At 37.9% G+C, this 23,339-nt stretch overlaps 1 protein-coding gene across 6 annotated transcripts in view; it reads right to left on the bottom strand.

The window, feature by feature from the left end:
• LOC109465492 (erythrocyte band 7 integral membrane protein-like) overlaps window positions 1-23,339 on the bottom strand; it is a 34,941-nt gene that overhangs the window by 4,860 nt on the left and 6,742 nt on the right. The window contains exons 2-5 of one of the 6 annotated variants that reach the window (XM_019762849.1): window positions 21,270-21,526; window positions 2,550-2,656; window positions 1,288-1,360; window positions 137-219 (exon numbers count right to left, since the gene is read on the bottom strand). In XM_019762849.1, the coding sequence (XP_019618408.1) occupies window positions 137-219; window positions 1,288-1,360; window positions 2,550-2,656; window positions 21,270-21,504 (498 nt within the window). In that variant the 5' untranslated portion in view covers window positions 21,505-21,526. Of the gene's footprint in view, window positions 1-136; window positions 220-710; window positions 794-1,287; window positions 1,361-2,403; window positions 2,511-2,549; window positions 2,657-21,269; window positions 21,527-23,339 lie in introns of all 6 variants that reach the window. The other 5 variants (XM_019762846.1, XM_019762847.1, XM_019762844.1 and 2 more) reach the window with 5 other exon arrangements.

Raw genomic sequence — 23,339 nt, forward strand, 5'->3', positions numbered from 1 at the left:
TGCCCGGCCGATTTGATTGCCCACTACATTTTTTTGTACTGTGTACACACGACAACATCTAATTTCTAACAAAATCAGGGTCCTTTTGGGAGAAGTAGGGTACCAGCAAGACGAGAAGACAGTCTTGAGATACTACCTCTTGCGGGGGAACGTCAAACGATATGGTACGCAGGTCCACCTTTTTGTAGTCGTCAGTACAAGGCAGTATGAAGAAAATGCCTGTCAAGAGCAACAAGAAAGCAAAACATACACAGAGGTGAGTACGTGCATAAAAAGGATAGCAGCAAGATGCTCCTCACAACAAACCAGGGGGCACTTTTTCTGTGGCATCTCAGTTAAGTGCTTTGAAGAAGCCATCTGTTTTTCTCATTATTTTCCGTGTACCAAACACAAAATGATAACAGTTGTAAATTAAGAAACAGTTTGGCACAAAGTTTTCGAAGCTGGAAGTGTGTGTTGGCCACAACTTGTGCTGCTGACTTGTCATTTGTTGTATCATTCATACCATTTCACCGTGAACACTGTATAGGGCAGTCTGTAACAGAAGAAAAGTGGAACAATTGCCTTGGGCAAAAATTTGTATTATCCAAACAGGATGAAACTTAGTGGAACAGAAAGCTGTCTTAGAGGTTAATTTTGCCAGTTCCACTTCTCTTGATATACAGTCCGCCCTAAAGTGTCGGTGGCTGCAGTTGGTCGCATTATGGTACCTCTTGGGGCGGAACGTCAAAGGCTTGGGTTCGGAGATCAACTTTGCGGTATTCGTCAGTGCACGGCAACACGAAAAAGATCCCTTGGGAAGGAAACAAGCAAGTGAGGAGGATTTTCATACAAGTTCAATTTTTAAGTTCAACGACCTCATGTTGCAGAAACTGTGTCTCTACAACAGACTGCAACCCTTATACCAGTAACACAAACATCATTGTTCAAAATAATAACAGATAGAAACACCCTACCTTGTGGTACAGTTATGGGATTGCCAACTACTACATCATTGTAAGCTACTTCCCTTAAACAACACACCTTTTAATATAAATGTATTCACAATATGGACACATGTATATTCATATACATGTATAGCTATAAAATTACTCATGTACATGTAAAATAATATCAGCTAAGCAAAATCTAATAACGTTGAACATATTGTCAGTCGAAAACCAATGAAAGATCTGAGCTTCCTTTCTTCCTACTATTGTAGATTAATATATATTCCATTTCTCAAGACACAGTGAAGATGCCTAAGGAAAGACGAGCATGTTTCCTGCTGTATTGAAGAAGTCTTACCTGGTCCCTTGGCTCCCCCAGGCAGCAGCCGGCCCAGTCGGAATATGACGGCTCGCTCATACTCCTGCACAACCTGCAAACAGTCCATTTCAAAGTACATAATTCATCAACAGTTACAAATACATGTATATAATTATGAACAAAAAATATGTAATATTTAGTAATGATTTAATTGCCAATCTATGCCCCTGGGCTACTCATAATCAAACAATGGTATAGGACTCCAGAGGTAAGATTAAATTACAGCTGAAGAGAAAAATGAAATACAAAGATAAGTAAAAGTAATTCTATTCTTTTATAATATTTGTAGTTGTAACTTGTAGTTTAAGATATAATTGAGCAAGTTGATTTCTTTTCATCCTTAGTTTTAACAATCCATAGCAATAAAATATACAGGGCAAGAAGCTATTAATTCATAGTTTGAAGTGTGCATGTGCCGTGTGATGCGTTGTGGGTACTAATGTATCAAAGTTAAAGAATTACCCTAGCCATTATATAGTACAAAGAATGGCCAGACACCTCCAACTTTGACATATCACCCACAAGGCATCACACAATGAACTAGCTTGTTACTGTTACTGCTTCCAATTATGTGCTGTGATTTCATCCACTCGATACAATTAACAACAAATGATTCAAACCCCTTGTAATTGGCTTGGCAAGGGTTTTGTTGTTAGGCCACACCAATTTGATTTGTTGGCTCTCAGATTTTTGCAGAAAATCAATTAAGCAAGTAGGACGGCCAAAAAAAAAAGAACTGGCCTTGCATAGTAGCAAAATAGTCAACATACTGGACCATAACTTTAGTTTATATTCAAGAAAGGAATTTTGAACTTTTATTAGTTTTAATCAAATCATTGCATTGACAAAAAGGAGGAAAAAAAACAGAAAACAGAAAACAACTGCATGAGTAGGAAGACAAAGACTTTCTTCAACTGTTCGTGCCAAAAATATGAGCATTTGATGAGGAACCTAAGTTTTTGCACATCATGAAAAAAAACTTGTAAAGCAGACAAATATGAATGGGATGAAGCCAACAATTCCAAGAACCAACGAATCAAATTGTAGTGGCCTTAACTGCCTTGAAAGATTGGCAGATTTGCACACAGTCTGTACCTTTATACAGATGCAGAGAGCGATGGGGAAGGTACACAGCACTATGATGTAGGAAATGATAGTCAGGATCCACCCACAGCAGCCAAGACCAACATCCTCCTCATACGCTATAGAAAAAAAAATGAGGTGACGTTACAATCAACTACCTTTATGCAGATGCAGAGAGCAATGGGGAAGGTACACAGCACTATGATGTAGGAAATGATGGTCAGAACCCAGCCGCAACAGCCAAGACCAACATCCTCATCGTACGCTACATAAGAACATACAACAATGATTACAACAGCTGTAAAATACACAAATGTGAGATACCAGTTGTGCAAATAATGCCTGTGTACATGAGACATACAAAAACCGTCATACATAGCTACATGTATGTATCGCTAATAAAATCTTACATAAAATTAGCACAATACATTTAGCATTTCAAGTGATATCTAACATGAAAATACACTTATCTGCCAAATACAAGACAATCATGTCACACACTTGCCACAATCACAACACATTCACATACACCGTTACATACGATACTATATAACTACATAGAAATATCGTAAATTTGGGCTCTGCTTTCCTGGAGCTTTTAATTGTACACCCTCATGTTGCATTCTAACAAGTTTAGCTAGACAGGGATAGTTTTCATACATACAGCAGCTATTATTATAATTTTTTTAAATTTATAATCCTTAGAATGTACATGTAATCTTTGAATATGTTATCAATATTGACAAGATCCTGTCAACCAATGGCACATACTGGCACAAAGCCAACAAATACATTTTACACCAAAACATGCGAGCACTGCATTTAGTACCAAAAAGCCAGCAGCTATCAGCACTTATTGACATTAAACACTTGCAGTACACAATAAAGCAGACATAGAAAACCCACCTGCAAAAAAACATGGGAAGTAAATGTTAAACGTTATAGCTGACTTCTGGGCGGCCATCCTGTGCGAATGCAGCATTTTTCCTGCCACGACAACTAAGTAACAAATGTGTGGAAACCGAGCACTGGGGAGAAGCTAATGAACCACCGCACATGACTTATAGTACCCAATGTTACGGCTGCTTGGTACGACCCGTACACAATGTATATGACTCTTTGGATCTTATTGAATCAGGCAACTCCCCGGGCAATCTCACAGCAAAGCAACATGATGCGTATGATAAATGCACTCTCCACAGGTCATATAATTTATGCTTTCATCAGCCAACCCTAGCCTGTTACTGTGCTTAGATCTGAACACAGCTCCCCATAAATACATCCTGGTTTAAGGTGCCTTGATTAGAAATATCATTCATAGCTGTCGGAGATTTTGAGGACAAAGCAAAAACTCACTTGAGCTACTCTTGGCACTGTCCCCAAGGAATGTGGGCATGGTCTGCCGAGCAAATGAAGTTTGCAGCGCAGTACGTACGATTTATTCTACAATGTAACGTGAGGAACATATAGAGGTAATGGAAAAATGTATGTTCAGTGCCAACAAAATCTTATTGGAAAAACGGATGTGTTACACTACACCTTTATGCAGTGTACGTATAGCTTTTTTCCAGTCTTGTCACTGAGCTACTTCAGCAGCAGATAAAACAACCAAACACATAGATACACACTTACATATCATGATTTAACACATTGAGGCTTGACTTCTACTTTATTTATTTATCGGTTTGGCTGTTCAAGCCTCACAGCTAGGGAAGCCCAACTTATTAAGCCAGTGGCTATTACAAAGGGCTTGCCCTGCTGACAAGACATGACAAAACATTAACAATCTACAAAACTATTACATTATTCTATGTAAAGAAAAACTTTTTACAAAAGAACTCAATCAGTGAAGGGTTCCATGTGGAGAGGTCATGGTCAGTGTGAATCATACAATTTATACTGACCTCCGACCTCTCCCTCTCTGGTTTGAGTTGCATTATCATTTTGTTTAATCAAGAGATTTTGTTGATAATTTGCTTCATAGTTGACTACATCAACTGATTATTAATTTGATTTTGAACTTAAGTTACCTTATGTTACTTAATTATGTTACTTTTATAATGTCAATGATCACTCTGACTCGAACTCGGTTTATGTTACTTAATTATGTTGATTATTTTAAATTATTCAATTTATGTTAATATTGAGTTGAATTCTGTACATTTCTGTTGTTATAATTTTGAATTTTATGTGGACTCCAGGAAGAATAGTGGTCAGTTGAACACTAATGGAGATCTAATAAAAACAAACAAACAAACAAATCAATAACTTGCATACATTTGGATTATACAATGTATTTCATAAACAGGTGTATGTTTAACTCTGCCAATCTTCTGACTTTGCCGCTCACAATCACTGAAAGCATGGTCCGGACTCGGCTAATATAATATTAATAAGCTACAGCGAGATGTTCAATTTCCCAGTGGCCGGCCCAGACAACACTAATCAATGGACGGCAGGACAAGGGTGGTAAATCTCACGTTCAGCACGCGTCACGGCATCAGGTGGGCCCAGCTAAGGCCTTAATTGATAATTACTATTTGATACAGTTGAGCTTCCCGCTTGTTGGGGGTCTAAATAAGGGAGGGAAATACTGCTGTATATATTCTGGAAATCAGGAAAATCTGATACAACTTTAAAGTCAAATACAATTTTGTACTTCTTCTCTACCATTAAAAAGTTATGATAAAAAAAGGTTTTCATACATTGTAATTATGAAGCATGTCCTTTTAAATGATATTGTAATCCAGTCACATTAAAAAAAACAGGTGGTTTTATCAACTATCCTATTGCAATTCATAAAACTCCCCAAATTTCAACAGTAGTAGTTAGTACCATAAAAATATTATTGTAAAAAACTTACAAACTTAATAAAAGATAAAAGATAAGCAACTGTTGCTATTGCCATGTGCATTCATATTTTCATGCAATATTTCATACATGGCAATAATTTGCATGTACATGAAAATTCCTGGGGAATAGGTAAAACATGAATTACAAATTGTATATAACAATGTTTTGATCATTTTATGATTAACCTGATAAGATGCCTGATGATCTAAACATTATGTTTACATGTACATGTACAAGTATGGACTAACTGCTTTCAAGAAAGGAAATCCTGAGATAAAGCTATTATCAACACCGAGTTCAACATTGGCATAAAAGAAACGAATCCTTTACCAAATTCTGAGTCCACTTCCAAAGCCTGATGTTTTGGCCTCCACTGTAGCTGTCTCATCTCCACAGACAATGAGTTGCACATCCCCAGTACATGTACACCTCCTGTATCCTCCATCCTCCTACTCATTCTAATCTTTATATCTCCCCAGAACTCCCGATCTTCACACACGATACGACCAACTCACCCACACACACCATAACTCACTCTGTCCTACCATTGATTTGTTGGTTAAGGTCTGGACATGCATCTGTGATTCCTTTAGTTGAGAAGAACGGACATGGAAGTATGTCCATGCACGTACAGGATACCCGCTCAAAAGGTTAATTACAACTGACACTTCTTAGCGGTGCTTAACAAATGATTTTGGGGCAAACCGCCAATCATGTTTAACACTGTATAAGATTGTTAATTTGTAGTCCTGAATACAGAAATACAGAACTGCTTGTTTTTTCTTTTTGGTATTAAATTTTCATTTGTCATGATTTCTAAATGTAATTGCTGTTGGTATAGTCTCTTCTTGGCTTAATGTATAGAGCTCAACACAATTCATCAAAACATGATATCTATCCCCAGAAGCGTCAAGCTTGATATGACAAGACGACGCCTATGTGCCCCTGGGGTCCTATCTTCAATATGTCAGCAAAAACCTTCCACACATCATTGATAATTACTGTGAATTAGAATCATCCCTATCCGGCTAAAAGATGATTAAAGGATAAATCAAATAAACATATAAAAAAACTGACATGGAAATCACCAGCATAACCTGCACAATGATTAAAAAGATGTTTTCGTAGTCCTAATCTTGTTTGCCTCCATCAGAAGTGTGTATGATGTATTTGTATGTTGTTGGCATCTGAGGGCACTTTGTGCTTCAATTTGTGCAAATCGAATCAAGATACAGAAAACTGAAATGGCTGAGTGGATATCTCCAGTATAAACTCATAAAACGGGCTTCGTGTTCCTTTCTATGAGCTATAAAGAAGTGTGTAATCTTGTTTGGTTGTCAGAAATGGGTGTATGATGTATTTGGGAGTTGTTGGCATGTGAGGGCATGTTGTAGGTTTGAGGGATGGACATGACCTTCAGGCACTGCGTTTCCATTACAGAGTACTCCACACTGACCTCAGGTGACCAGTGTCACTCATCATACCTGTGGCATTATGACAAGGTGGGGCTACTGCAGGGGCAGGTGGAGTAAGGCATCTTTTTTTACATTTACTTATTTTCCTAGATCAAATACCAACAAAACTTCTGAGGTCAATAAACTATATAATCTTAAGAATAGTGATCCTTTTTGTTTTTAGCTTTTCTAAAAATCTATCAAAAGGTGAACTAAAGGATTTTGAATGGAACAAAAACAGTAACGCTGCACCAGCTTACATGTACGCGTGTTTGTATATAGACAGCTTCAATGATAGTACATGTAATTCAAAATACTGTTAACAGATGTAGTAATTTCTTGCAAATGGCAATACACATTATGCACCATTTGTGGTAAACATATTAATTACCAAAGAAATTCTTTCAGAGTGCTAATTCAAAACCCTTCACATCCTCTTGACCTCTCTTTAATCCTTGCCTGAAGCTGCAGATCAAATTTTTATAGATGTATATTTCTATCATCTGAGAACTCCTCCATCTTTGGAGCACCAACTGAAGCTGTGCTGATGTAAAAGGCCAAAGGTGCTTGCCAACCATCTCAGCACATCAGTCTGGTCATTTTTCAGAACCCAGGAAAGCATTGCTGGCATCGATTTTATTCATAATATCAGTGTTATTTTACACATAAAATCAGTATTATTTTACGAATGAAATCAATGTCATTTTGCACATAAAATCTGTTTTAATCCAAATAAAGATAATAAAAATTTACAATCCAAATCCAAAAAATCCACATCAAATCCCTAAGAAAGTGCCAAAGTGACATTGGATAATATAGAGTTTGGTAGTTGGTACTGTCCTTGGTGCTGAACAGATGCTCTACCATCATAGCATCACCGTCTACAGAATAATACATGTACCGTGCCAGTATCATTCTACTACGGTTTTAAACAGTATGTTTTGACAAGAGCTTTCATGTTGAAAGCAAGTTTAACTGATTTTGAAGTGATGTGGGCAGCACTATTTCTTAAAATGCATTTGCTAAGTTAGATCTGATGAATGCTATAGAGAATAACATAATTTCAGCATCGCGTCAATGAGAGAATCAAGTTTTAGATTGTACTATGTAAAAGATGGTATACTTCATAATTTGTACCAAGAATATTTCTGATATGATAAAAGGTGATGCATGTTTATGTATACCAATATGGGATGATGCCCCCCTCCCCCTTTGTGTAAGATGCATTATAATGAAGACTACGTCCTTTTTTCAGTTAATCCTGCTACTAGTCTCCATTTCCTTCTAATCTTAGCTCTTACAATGCAGATCGCTCACAAGTACAGTTATGACCCAAGGGTAAGCTTGAAACGGAAATATGCAATACTGCAGTAAAATGATAGAGGTCTCTTCTGAGTTTGATGAGCCTCAGGTGCAAGTGTAGGTAATGGCAACCACTTTCACACATCATCACGTCTTGAAGACCGATAAAGGTGATGATGCAAAGAAAGGTGGAACTGCTTCTCCAAACAAAACTTTTACGACGCTGTTAAGTTGTGACATTATGACACAAATGTTCGTAGCAATTACATGACATTGTGCTTATTCCAAATGATTATCCCAAATGTTGGATTTTTATGACATCCCTATGCTTCTTTTTATTCCCTTTTCAACAATCATATCTTTAATCCTAAAAACAACAGTAACTTGAACAAAAAATATCTTAATCCAATACTAAAGATGAGAAAATTAGACTAGGAAAGAATTTGATAAAAGCTAAGCTATTGGTGAAAAAAACAATCTGAGTCAAACAAATTATCTCAATTGTCTATAAATTAGTATTATCGACTGTCTTACCATATGTTACTAGTATACTGACTTAAAATCTTTGTAAGAAGCAGAATTTCATAAAATGACTCAATCTATAGACACAATATCAACATTTGCTGTACTATAGATTATTATACAGATGTAATAATCCTGCCCAATACCCTCTGCTATTGTTAATTACTGTAGTATTAATCCAGAGGGAACACACATTATTGGCAAACCAACAAAAGTCTTCCTGAAGGTGTTTTACATGCATGGGAATAGGAATAATATTGATTTTATCTATTTCATGAGCTTAGGGACACTCAATAGTCCTTACATTTCTCTGATACAAAACAGGTAAGATAAACATTTAGATTTACTTTCCGTTCGGGTTCATTTTTTGATAGGGATAAAGTCTGCCTTTTGATAAAAAGGTTAGGAAAAACAAAAAAAAAGAAATCTCTAATACTAACTTCTTCAAGGTTTTAGTATCTTATGTTGCAAAAGTACTGTAAATCTTTTAATGTTCGCAATGGTTTAATTTTTGTCGTGAAATCATGACACCTCAAAATATGCGACAACTTTTCAAGCTGTTACTGTACTATAGAATAGTTTCAACCACTAACTTAAAACACAAAAACCACTCCTTTTCCCCGACCCATTCCGAAATCAAGTCCCCGTGAAAATAAATGAATCTACAGTACAGTGCTTGTATCTCGTGCCCAGGGGGCTCTAAGAAATGTTCGCTAAATCCATTATTGCTGCTAATGCATTAACGGGGCATCCCGTAACAAGTCATCACATAGACGCTAATCAATACGGGAAAGACAGCTGGAAAAACGAGCCCGTTATCGACAGTCCTCGTTCCAAAAGCTCTTGGCCAATCCTCAAATTGATAACGATTGACTTTTATACGCCCGGCATATTCCACAGCTTATAGTTATAACATCATCTAAAACTGCCAGTCAATAGGATTTTAGCTTCATGACGAAAAACAAAATTGCCACCATGTAACTGAATGTTATTCACTTGCAACATCGGTATAGTTTTTTCAAGCTATCAACAATCATGATTTTAACACTAATTCTAGCAAAAATTATGAGCCCATACACAATACTACAGACCTTATTTGCCATGGAAAAATAATTAGAAAGCAACATCATAATTTTACTATTGCAATATTCCCTACCCTTTCATCGAGGACACCTGTTATGTTTACTGTATCAGACACTGTGGCGCCACTACGGCTGGCCCAGGCATAATTAACTATATCATACCATATATAACAGCCGGAAAAACTTTCATCTACCAATCCTTTCACCAGGAGACATTGATTTTTTTTTCAAACAAGTAATAAACTACATGAAAAGAAGGACATATACTCTTCTCTGTAGGTTTAAGATGCTATAATTTAGTTCTGGACAGTCCAACAGACTCGTAAGTCTGATTTTAAAATTTCATTGGTTCAGTGATGGTTTGGGCATTTCCACATGAATATTTCACAGTTTTATAAAGATGCAAATTAACAAGAAATTAAGCACCTTATCGTTGGGTAGCACTGACCTATATTGTATACATACAACATGTAAAATCGACTTTAATTTAAAGTTTGTATATAACAAAGGTACACCTGTTCAATTTATTTAATTGCCAGATAAACTACGCTCTACAATACTCCACATAGCTTTAAAATTCAAATTCATGGACAATAAAAATATCAAAGAAAACATTACCTAAACTGATTTTTAGGGAGAACAATTTTCTACCAAAACTGTACTGTAGTACATGTATCAATTCCTCAAGTTTAACCGTTCACATAATTAGCAAAATATGGAATTATTGGCTCCTTGAAGCCTTTGGTATATATCCTGACTGAGAATAACCGATAGTGATGAAATCAGGGCCACACTTACAGCAAGGGAAATCACAGCACAGAACGGTGGAGTGTTTGGCCTCACGATCGGGTGCCTGTAGCTGTACTCTCTCACAGCGTACGTCCTGGTAACTCCGCACTTTCGGCAGCGGCGATGGTGGGATGTCGTACCTGACCGAGGCCGCCGCTCGGTCCAGGCAGTACTGACACCGGTGGTCCGGAGAAGCCCGCATCCTGTGCGCGTGCACGTTTGCTCCCCGCAAACGACAATTAACAATATGGCTGTGCGGCGTGCCCGCGAGTCAGTCACCCTTCACTGCCAGTATTGATGCCCCCCTCCCGCCTAATGAATCATTATAAGTGCATGCTCAAACAACCAGCCGTGTAGATCAGTATTGGGTACAAGCTAAAGGACATCCCAGTGGACACTTCTCCCCGTATTATCCACCTATTCCACCAGGATAGAGGCAGTTTGTACAGGCCATGTGACATAAAAAGGTCCATCAACACATGAGGCCTATAGGGAACTGTTTTAAATGGACTGCACAAAAAGATCAAACTGGATCTCCAACTCCCCATAGAAAGGTGGTGAATTGGATACAAATAGACAGAGTTGGAATCCACTGCAGTGCCATCAGCCATTTCTTTTTATTACCTTTGACAAACCATTATTTATCCCTAGCCTCAAAAACATGAGGCCAGAATAACAGGTTGCGGAATTACAGAAAGGTCATACATACGGAGGGAATGGGTACTGAACAGGTACGGATTACGCAGAGTGAAATGGTTTAGAAAATAACATTTCTAACTAAATAGTGTTTGGGGAAAGCAATGGGGCATGGTGCAAGATATCACCATCCTTTTCACATTGTGTATGGTCTTAGACATAATGTTTTTTAAAAAGTCAGGCTCAGAATGGCATATAAACAAATCAAAGACCTGACATGCCTTAATAAGATATGGAAACACAAGCAAGCATACAGACACACCAAAAATGGATATGCGGATATAACTTCTAGTATTACACGGTAAAGAATATTTCTACAATTTTTATATCAACCTATATTTTAAGAAGCTCACTGAAGCATGTCTGACAGATGTGAGCATCAGTGACTCTTGGAACAAGTGGATGAAGAGTTCCACTCAAGGGAGTCGATTTTCCTTCCATCCAGAAAATAGGCAATTTTTCATGTTCTCTCTTCCGATTCCTTCTGACTGACACCAACTCTCAGGTTTCCGAGCTCGTATGAAGGAAGCGTTTCAGTATACACTTAGAATTACATACGACATAATACCTAAATGTATAATAATACATTGAAGCTCTAGTTTATCATCTTAAATAGTTTCTTATGCAAATATTCATTCATATCATCAATGGTGATTTTGAATATTATCCAAAATTTATGGACTTAACTGCATGAATGAAATAATATGCTAATACTCCACCCAATGCATACATGTAAATGTTAGTCCCCTACTGACTAACTCTGTTAAAAATTTTTTTTAACTTCTTATTCCCTAAATCTCAACTGCGTGCATATTTCTTAAATATTTGATGTCCAAATTTCTTGTGAACTGTCGTTAAAAGTTGATTTCCAGTGGTATGGCAGTCAGTAGAATAAAATAAACAGCGTAACTTGGAGCCATATATCTGTCCCTGGCTGCAATCGATACATACCTACAAAGTACACAGTCATGAATGTCCAACGTTTCTGCATGTGATATTGATCCCCGGTTTGATATGCGTCCACAAGGAGATGGCCTTGCGATTGTTTGGAAATTTAGCACGTTATAAACCTTCAGGGACAATACAGTATCCTGTATCGGACAGCCCATTGGACTTGATTATAATTTGGCGATATCAGTTCAATTTTTTGGAGCCAGTCCTACAATGTATACCTATACAGACTGCATAGTTCCACTCTATTGCAGAGCATAGGGGTGGCGCCCATCTCCATTCCTGTAGCCCTTAGGCCACACAGTTGTACAATCCCTAACATCTGTTTGACCTTCCCATACTCTTTCTCATAGATGCTGAGTGCTAAGCACAGAAAGCAGAAACCACATGAAAATGTTTGGAAAACAATCATCTAAGTGAAATGTGTTAAAACAAGACACAACTGGAATTCGATCAAATCCTTGTCTTTAATTGGTTAGGGCCTAAATGTCACATGATAAAGACACATCACGATCAGTTTCTATTTTCAACAAGAGAAAAATTTACATCAAATATTCTGTCTGTAGCTCATTGCTTTAATTCAATTGGAGGCTAATTTTCTTTGTCATGTTGGCTTTTATTACTAAATGGCTGCTATTTGCTCCTCTCAAGCTTCAGTTGACCAGCCTAAATGGCTGCTGAGTTAGCAGACTCCACAGGCAAAGTGCAACCGAGTGAAATGCACTGGCCCTTTTCGTAGGTCAATGCTGGAATCAAATTACTTTTCGGGGAGGAATAACGGAAATCAAAACTGCGTGCCTGGTTATAATGGGGACATCTGTCATGCTCTGGTGTTTTACCGACTTTAATTTGTAGGCAGGCAGAGGAACATTAGAAGTGCTGATAACTTTATTGACTGTTACATGTTAGATAAAGGCAGCGGATTCCGCCATAGGCCATCAGAAATGGTCAGGCTTAATGGGAGATACCATTTACGAGGCAAGAGAAGGGGACACCGTGCAAAATTGAGGAAAGGTGAATGTACGGATGCGTCAAGAAATTCAAATCAGAACACCTGACTCTTTTTTAATCCTATGTTTATTTTCATAATAATTTTTTCCTCAGATCATCATCTACTGATAACCTGGGTCTCCTTTTAACATGACAATCTAATGTGTGCAATAAATTTGTATTACCTAGAAAAGAAATGAAAATAATGTTTGTTTTTTTGTTATTGTGTTAACAAATTATCAGCCTAACAACATATCCATGTAAAAACATTAACCTGAACATATTTTTAAAGCATATATCACCCGCCTTAAGTGTATTCTGACAAGTTATGATATAGGATTTAAAGATACCATCTAATATCATTATAAAGCCATTACAGGGAAGCTTCAAATTTCCGTTGTCGATTTTGCCATATTATGTTTAAGGAAAACAAATGATTTCTTCCCTTATTTGGGATGTCAACTCTATTATTCTAATATAGCCCATCGTACACATGTAGTACCACTGATTTGAACTTAAATATATCGGGGACTGCAAAATGACACGATTGACCCAGTTGGCTGCCCATAGGGAAATCTCACAGACTATACTGCAGTATATACCAGATCCCTCATACTGAGAAATATCTAACACTTGATCCTGATAACACCACACTAGCATGATTCTATGGATAACATTCACACTGAGGCATACATTTTGGCCTGGTTCCCAAAAAATTATAAGGAGATATTCCGACCTATTATAGACAGATGGGTATGGTGATTTGCAATAATACTGGCAGTTTACGGTAAAGCAGAACTTGCTTTGGTCCATGGCCAGCAACCAACCTGAGCATTACGTATTGGTCAGATGGTAGCAACCAAAATCACTGTCTTCCAACCTGCACTTCTATTCTTCCCTGCTAGGGGGCAGCACTGCACTGAGACCGTGCTAGCACTACCAAGAGGATGGGGTGAAAATTATGGTGATGGAGAGATACAACCCTGCCAAACGCTGTCAGCTTTGCTGCAAGGATACCGTCACGCCCATGATTGATTGCACCTAGGAAAGTACATCGTTACCAGTCAGCACAATGTATCACCGGAGGATTACAGTAGCGTGAATGTCATACAAAACATGTCCCAATCAGTCTGACTCTAAGCCTAAGGTCAATGCCAAATGGATAATAGCTTCAGCTTCAAGATCATGGTCCCTAATTTACATACAGACAATCAAATTTTATGTTTTATACTGAGTCTGCTCAATCCAATTAAGAAATGAGCACAGCTCTTCAGAAAATTGTCTACTTAAATTAGAAGTCTGAAATCCCCTCTCAAAGATTCATGTAGCCTGCACGTATCCCATGAAGGTGACCTAAGTAAGGAGAATATCAAACCTATACTCACCATCAACCACCTGTTCTCTATGCATAATTCTACTGATCAAGAACTAGATTCTTCCAACTGCTACACATAAAGGATTTCTTTATGTCAGCTTTCTTGAAGAAAAACCCTCCCTGCTTTGTTATTTGTCAGACATGTCGAGTTTGGCTATAGACACCTTTACACCCAATGAGCTGATCAATGTTAACAAGATTAGAGAACAATCTATCAGAAGCTATCCGCAATGTAGCGTTATAGTTCTGGGAAGTGCTTAATTTGTCACTGTCCTGTCCTGTCCTGGCAATACCAGACTGGAGTTATGCCAGACACTCATGTATAATTGATAAATAATCACAAATTTAATCTTTTTTGTAGGAATAAGAACAAAAGAGCTACCATGGAACTTTTCAGCAGGTTACCTACACTGGAATATATCATCCTTTTATGATTTGCTAAGTTACAGACTTACTATCTGGTTTATCACTTTATCAATTACAGTTACTAACATCATTGTTATTGTGTGACATTAATTCTAATCTTGGAAATATGTACATGCAAAAAATCAACACAATGAATGTTGAAATCTCCACTCTCAATATAGATTTGAATCCATGAGTATAATAATTCATAATTGAATTTATTTCAACATTACATATGCATCTTGATAACTCCATAGACACCATGTGTCACCTTATAAGGCATGGGCCATATCCCTGACTTGTTGGGTTCAGGACCTCTGGAGCAAGAAGATGGCATCAAAAGACACCTAAAGCCTGCCAGTATTCCCAATCGATAAATATCTTGATCAGATAACATCATAAAGATTTTACTGGCAGCAGGATGATACGTTAGCCCAGCCCTCGTGGCCTCCAACACAAGCTTTGGAAAGGGCAAGACTTTCATCTGACTTACCGAACTGTCAATCTTCAGAAATCAAATTCCATTTGATGTATGATATCAAAGCACCTTTGACGTCTTGACTGCATCCCTCTAAGTCTGAAGGTGCAGGCAAAATCATCAAGCTTTTATCTAAGACATCATCTGACTTTAAAGTGAAAATGCAGAAGGAGATATACAGTGAGTAGTCAGTCTTCTTTCAGAATGGTCAAACAGGTTATACAGAAGAATCAATTTGACAAGTTGGAATATTTTTACAGTAATCTACAAGCAGAAGCTGGGATGAATTACGAAAAGTCGTAATGTTTTCTGACTGCTTGCCTTCCCTGACAATGTTATAATAGTCAGAGAAGCCAGTCATGAAATGTTACCATCTCCCATCCAAACATCTGCTTGGAGAAATTTAGATGTTTGGCTTCCAAATTCTTTATTGGTTCTGGGGTTTAAACTTTAATAGGCAGCTGGGAGGCCAAAGGTTAGTCAGGGATGTTTTTCACTTCAACAATCAAAGCCAGGGAAGGGACCTTTACTATAACATCATCATTGTACATTCAAGACATACAAACCTGTTACACTTATGGACGTGATCAGACTCTTCATTTGATAAGTCTGCATGATTTAAAGGTATTACTTCAAATGTTCTGGGAGACACTATCCCTAAAAGGATTATTCAAGACAAGGTATATGACAAGACGGTATGGCTTGCCCAGGAAAGAGACATATGTGCCTAATCCTTATCTAATTCCTAAGCTGTCTAATTTTAATCCTTCCGCTGTGCTTCTTCCTTGCCTTATAAGTTATAAGGATTTATAACCCCATAATTCCCAATCAATCATAACAAAAAAGCTTTTAAGCAAAGGCTATTTATAAAACCTGACCAGTGGGAAGTTACAATTTTCTTGCAACAAATATTGCTACAGCTTCAAGGCCATAGAGGGTACCCTAAATCAGAATTATTGTAAAATCATACTATATTCTAGAAATGTTTATGATTCGTGATGTCTGAACATTCAAGACTCCATAAGCCATCTCCTTGCTTGGTTATCTCATCTATTATTCAGCACTACACTTCATTCTGCATTTGCAATCAAGTCGTCTTTATTGTTGGCTGTCTACGTGCATGACTGATGTGTACCGCCCCCCTCCCACCTTGTGTCATTTCCTGCCAAAGGAAATACAGACAATACGGGGCATTTGCACCTTAGTGCACCCAATTTTTTTCACCCAACAATTTTTTTAGGTATTTTTACACATATCAAACGTATAATAGTAAGCAGGATATTCTTGGCATCTAGGTGTCAGAAAAATAATAAAATCTTTGTTGTAGTACTTTTTTAAGATGTTAAATTTAGCTCCCATTCCAGATGCAAGCTTAGAAGAGGAGCAGTGAGATCTGTAATTTGTATGTTTTGTTTTATATGGTGCACCCAAAAAATTTTTGTGCACCTAATTTTTTAGGTTGGGTGCACCAGTACACCTATTCCCAAAAATGAATTTTGAGCCCTGAGACAACAACTGATTGATAATGCCTGGGAACACTGAGTGCCCAAGATTGTCATAAGGGACTCAGAGGCAACTGTTTTAGTGATAGAGATCTGCAATGGGCCCAAACTCATTACTGACAGCTGCTTTATCTAGGAAAGGGAAATAATGGACTTCTGTATCAACTTGAATAACTCCGAATAACAGAAATGCTGGAACACGATCTACATGTAAAGATAAAACATGCTATGGAATCTAATGCTGGGTGGTAATGTAAAATGCTGGGTGGTAATACTCAGATGTAACATTTGACTATATATAATAAAGAACATTAATTATAGTATGCACTAGTATGGTATAGCATGTACTTGAGCATTTGCAGCTCAATTTTGAAAAAGCACTAAAATTTACAGTTATGTATGAATATATTCAGTCTATTCTAATAGTCAATTGTGAGTTTTGTAACTAATAAAAATCTTTCTCAAAAAGTCAAATATGATCTGATTCTAACTCCCAAAATAAGCTCCAATAGACCTAGAAAATTCTGAAAAGCTTTTGATATAAACATTGAGTTCAGAGTCCAACTGAGGGGTTCATTTGGAGGTGAACATAAATATTTATTTTATGTGAGTGAACTATTTGTTGTTGTTTTAAAGATTAACAGAGAGCTTTGCCTACTGGGGGCCCAAGAGTCTTCTTAAGTTACTGCCAAAAACAAATTGTCACATCCTAAAGGGTATGTAATGTCCTAACGGGTGTACAAGGAAGCTCCTCCTTATATCTGCTTGGAGATATGTAAGGAATCAATACAGCTATTTGTAGTAAAGTGTGAAACTCTAAATCAACTTGTAGTGGGAGCAAAGTTGTTATTGTAAATGTTCATGGTGGCTTCAGAAATTCATTTTTCCAGTTTTTGCATTGACCGCATACCACAAAATCATGACAACAGGAATGTCTGTCTTGAGTTCATTTCAGCAGCAATCTTAAAATACAGCAAAACCTGTAGTGGGAGCAAAGTTGTTATTGTAAATGTTCATGGTGGCTTCAGAAATTCATTTTTCCAGTTTTTGCATTGACCGCATACCACAAAATCATGACAACAGGAATGTCTGTCTTGTGTTCGTTTCAGCTGCAATCTTAAAATGCAGCAAAACCTACCCTTCCCCTAAAAAAAAAAGAACAAATTTACCTTAGAATATCCAAATGTACACATCCTGTTTTGTTACATTGTCTAGACTATGTTATGTGTATTTACATAAAAGGAAAACCAGGAATTAATCTACACATAAATCTACACATAAATAAACCCTTGATGAAACAAGCTGTTTTATCATCTTTTGAAATAAAACATGTGCAAACTAAATGGAAATTTGAGTGCACAGGTGGCAACCCTACCTGTTAAGTCACATGAATGGAAAACATCAAAGCTCCTGCAGGGGAAATGGTTTTCAATCTATGACACAAAAGCTGTGGTATGTACTACGTCAAACCTTACATGTTCCTATCTCCTAGCAGATGTTGGGGGGGGGGGCAACTCTACAGCTGCCCACCCCTTTAATCATCTGCTTCGAGAGCAACAGGAAGTTATTACCATTAACATTTAATGATTATTTCTGTAATAAACAGCAAAACAAGTATGATATGTAGCAAGTACCTCAACTGGGTTCAAAGTTTCGAAGCAAACCACACTTCTTTCTCACGCACGTTCTTTAACCACAATGGTTTGACCTCTGACTCTGAAGGAATACTTTACATTCCACATGTGCAAAAACAACTACCCATTCAAGCTCCAAAGGCCTGACCCCTTCGTAAAGACTTTCTTTATTACAGGTTATGAGAATGTGAACATTGTCTTCACTAGCTATAGATTAAATGCTATATTGTGTTGGAAGAGCTCCAAGGTATCCACATTCTATTATATGGAACAGTGCTCCAGAGGGCAAATCGACCATTGCCAGAAAACCAAGGGGGAATACTTGATAAACGAATGTTCAGATGGGAAGGCCAAGGGCGTAATTCTAGATACAGCCAACATGCATTTTCTTTTGTTACAGTTTACATGTAGGAAATCATACTTTCCTGTAGTTTTGCTGTAGGAAGAGACAATATCTAAACATGGTACCATCTGGAGAGATACAGGAATAACAGGATGGCCCAAAGTGGGTCAGAAGGATTTATCATGTCAATAACTTACATATCTAAAAGGATTGAGTTTCTTAAATAATATCTCATCAAGGAATTTTTGCACATGCCAAGAAAAAAATAGCTCTTACCAAGCATGTTGATGCATTTGACAACTAAAAGATCAAAGATATTAGCTAAAAACTCTTTTAACAATCACAGCTGCTATATCTTCCCTAGATGGATGGCACTTTAAAATAAAAGCAAAAAATTATGTGTGTAACTGTTAATTATATAGTTAGTAATAGTATCTACAGTAGATGGCCATTAGATAACTACCATGTAGAAATCTTTAGACAGTGCCTATTGTACAACTACAAGGCAAATATCACGATAACAAATACAAGTCCTATATAATGTCCTTGGTCTCAAAATCAGACTCAAAAAACACTTCAAAAGTTTATTTTCAATGATAAAAAAATAAAAAGCTACAGAAGGAAAAATATGCCATTTTCTGGAATGCTTTGTCACAATTTACATTCCACCTAACGACCACCATGTTGTTACCAGGACATAACCTTAGGCATCCATCATTACAACTTACACAATACCACATCTTCAATACACATTACTCAAGGTGTTTCCTGCAGATAGTGCAAAGTTCTGTCAACACAGTTTGAAAAGATGCTGCCACGTCCGATCTGAATGCGTAAATGGCACAAACCCTGTCCTTACTAAGTACATTATCCTGTGCAAATGGTCCACCCTCAAAATAAACATGAAAGGAAGCATCCTAGTTTCAAGGAAGCTAGCAACGAATAGACATTCACAATGTAATATAAAATCCATTGTCAACTGCACCCATATTTGATCATGTACAAGAATGTATTTACAAATTCCTTGGATTTCGTCATTGCATGGGTGTGTGTTTCCTGTGTTTTACCATTCATTACCATACAATGGGGTTTTACAAGCTTTGTGGCAGGAAGATTTTGTACATATTAGCAGCATTCAGCCTTCAGAATTCCCAAACATAATCATGTCATGCATGGGGAAGTGTTCCTCTTTATCTAAACATTTATGTTATGTCACAGGAATGGTTCCACTACATATACTGGGGCCATACAGGGGCCTGACAATACTGATGTTACTTGAATTCAATGGCCTCCTAAGCTACATGAAACATTATACAGTGCCAGCCACCCACAAGACTGAAGTAGCTGGCAATCCACCATCAAACTTGCAAGTTCATCTAACCATCGATTGAGAAAGAACAGACCACAAACCAAAAAGGGTGTGGGTGAATTACAGTACTGTAAACAACCTGTTGCATACACATACTTCTCTCTAAGTCTAACACCACAATTCAAAACCAACTACCTGTTTGTCTTCCACAAAATATGTGCAGATAAAAAAATATCAATACAAACTGCACAGGTAAAACTTTGCCAAGCTCAGAAGAAAATACTTCATAATTCAGACAACATTTTGTCAACAATATTCATCAAATGAAAACACCTGTTTGGAAACAAGTTGACAGTAAAAACCACTTGTTCTGATGCCAGCTAACTACTAGTATCTTCAACTGATCGTTTCTCCTGCTCCAAAAGCTAAACAGAATCATCGCTCATTAGTCAAGGGCATGATAATTTCTCCCCAAATTAATTATGCAACATACACACTCAATCAACTGCTACAACGAACCTCCTAAGTGGTGATTAGTCATATTTTAATCCCTGATATATGTCACATATTGGGATGATAAAACGCTGTCATGGTGCACAGGAAATTAATAAAGGAAACACTAAGTATAGGGGATGCATAGGGGATGTATCATGTAGAAGGCTAGGATATTTCCAAGATGTTTAAGATATTTGCAGATATCTGCAGTTTATATTGCATAACAGAGTGTAGGAAACACATATTGGAAGGATATTTGGGCATTTGTTCTTGGTGTTACCGAGCATATCCCCTGAAATGTGCGCTAACATTTCCAAACCCTCCATCTTCCTGACCTTTCAAGACGCAAGACGTCGTTGCGGCGACACTTCAATCGCCCATTCTTGGAACTACTACTAGCAGGGCCGCCATGATGTTGTTATGAACAACTCACAGATCATGTCGGGTTTATGGACGTGTTGCGCGTCCGCCGCTTATCGGGGCACACGCATCGGGATCACCGATCGATTCCACACTCACCAGACCAGAAAAACAACCCGTCAACAATTCACAACATGGCTCTCTCTCACACACACACGGTACGATCGACGCGGCACGTAGCCACGCGTGTTGTTGTCCCTGAAACCGACAGCCACCACAAAATGACGATCACGCTTCGTTTCATCAACACAACACTACAGTGCGCGTTTCGTACTTACATCCGATCGGCCTGTTGTCGCGGTCTTCCTTCATCACGAAACCGCCTTGCTGCTGCTGCATGTTGTAAGAGGCCATTCCAGGATCCGGCTCTTTGTCTGGAGTAACTCGGTTATAGCTCATGAACTGCTCGGGCGGCCGGGACGGCTGGTTGTATTTATAGAAGGGGACGGACTTCGGTTCCTGGACGGGTGCTACAGATATCACGGCGAGCTCTGATTGGTCAGGATCGGTCATGTGATTAGGGCAGGACACTCACCTGAAAAAAGGGAGGGGCAACAGTGTCAAGAAAGAAAACATCTCACAAATTTGAATAAAATCTAACAACGTGAAAGCAAACACGTATCTTATAAGGAAGAGAAGGATTAGGGAGAAAATGGAAGCAATTTTATGTATTGGATGCCCCTATTTGGGATGTCAAACGGCTTCAGAAAGTCTTTGCGTCATAAATCTCCAAGGTAACCGGACACCTGTCGTCGGTCACCTGACTGTGAGTAAGGAAGGCGCTCTCTCGCTCAATGGCTCGTGATCAAAGATTTCGCAATAACACCAGTACTGGAGTATTGCCTAAAGCCACCCAACCCTGTCTTTCATTTCGTAACGTTCTGTGGGGTATTGAACGCTATAACCATTCTGTGATGATTTCATATAACGCATGGCTGGCTGTTTTCAATGCTTTATCGCCGAGAATCTTAAGTGTTTGGCTATGGTCTTCGTGCAAACTTTACCAATGGGGACCAAATTCTGTCAACATTTCTGTTAGAATGATACAACAAAGGGATCCGACACGCCCACCCGTTTGGAGCAGTACAGTACTAGACGGCGAATGAGTCAGACTCCCGAGTGGCTTTGATTGTTGTCAAACACGACTAGTGGAAAATTTCTCAGTGTCCTAGCGGACGAATTGCGCAATTCAGGCTCCTCAGAATGGTCTTTCGCAATTCACAGATAAAAGACCCTGTAATGGAAAATTTCCAAGAGGACTAGCGAACGGATATTTCGTAACAAGAATGAATGGAGATAGCGTTGTGAAAAAATAATCTAAAGTTACTTGGTTGTAATCTCTGTATTGTTACTGTGATTTTCTGTACTGGCCACACCCTGCCCATTTCTTGGATGGGAATATTGGTTCCTTTCCTGCTAGCTGATCCGTTTTCCTGGCCGTGACGTGGAATTAAGCCGGGTCAGGCACCCAGAAAAGGAAACAGTATTGCATCCGGCCTCCCAAATGTACTTTGAGATTATATTGACATTTTGCCGTTTTTTTTTTTTTAAGTTCGCGTTTATTATGCTCTGCTCTCCATTTAGTTACTATCATTATGTCAGCCACAAACTCGAAAAATACAACGAATTCTCGATTCTGCGAAATTTGAATTATGTATTTACAGTCAGTATCTTGTTGGACTCCGTCTTTGAACCATAGTTTATTATCATAGTCAGTCCTTAAGAATAGGTCATCTAATCTCCAAGCAGATCTGGGGAGTAGTTAGAGCAAAACGCGGACCAATAGAAAGACATATTTTAAATGTGTCAGCCTAAAACAAAACCTATAAATCATTGAGCTATGACCTATATCTGCTTGGAGACTATAAATTACGAGTCTAGCTTTGTACTAAATCCTAACCTACTAAAGTGTTAGATACTAGTAAGTAACATAGAACTAACTTGTCACTAGTATGATGGAATGGTTATTATGCTTTGTATAGGTTTTTGTGGAAACAACATGCAAGGTCCATTATATATAGATATTAGTCATGTTGTTTGTACAGTTTTGTTTGGAGTGGTACAGGTCGCGTTTTATGGAAGGCGTACTGTTTGTTACTTTTATAGCCTTCTAAAGTTTGTGTATGGAGGTGTTGTAGTATACACACATCTTTGAAGCGGGGTCTATATAAACATCCTTCTCACAGGTATTTGTAACGTTATAGTAGATCAAGAAAACACTCCATGTTAAAGCCATGCATCCACATGTTCACGGTATTGAGAACTTCTTTAGTATTGTTTTTACTCACCGCAAACAATACAGTAGCGAAAAAAATATCATGTTTTCATCTTTGGATTTCTGGGAAATT

This window comes from Branchiostoma belcheri, unplaced genomic scaffold (genome assembly GCF_001625305.1).
Source record: "Branchiostoma belcheri isolate BF01 breed outbred unplaced genomic scaffold, Haploidv18h27 scaffold151, whole genome shotgun sequence".
NCBI lineage: Eukaryota > Metazoa > Chordata > Leptocardii > Amphioxiformes > Branchiostomatidae > Branchiostoma > Branchiostoma belcheri.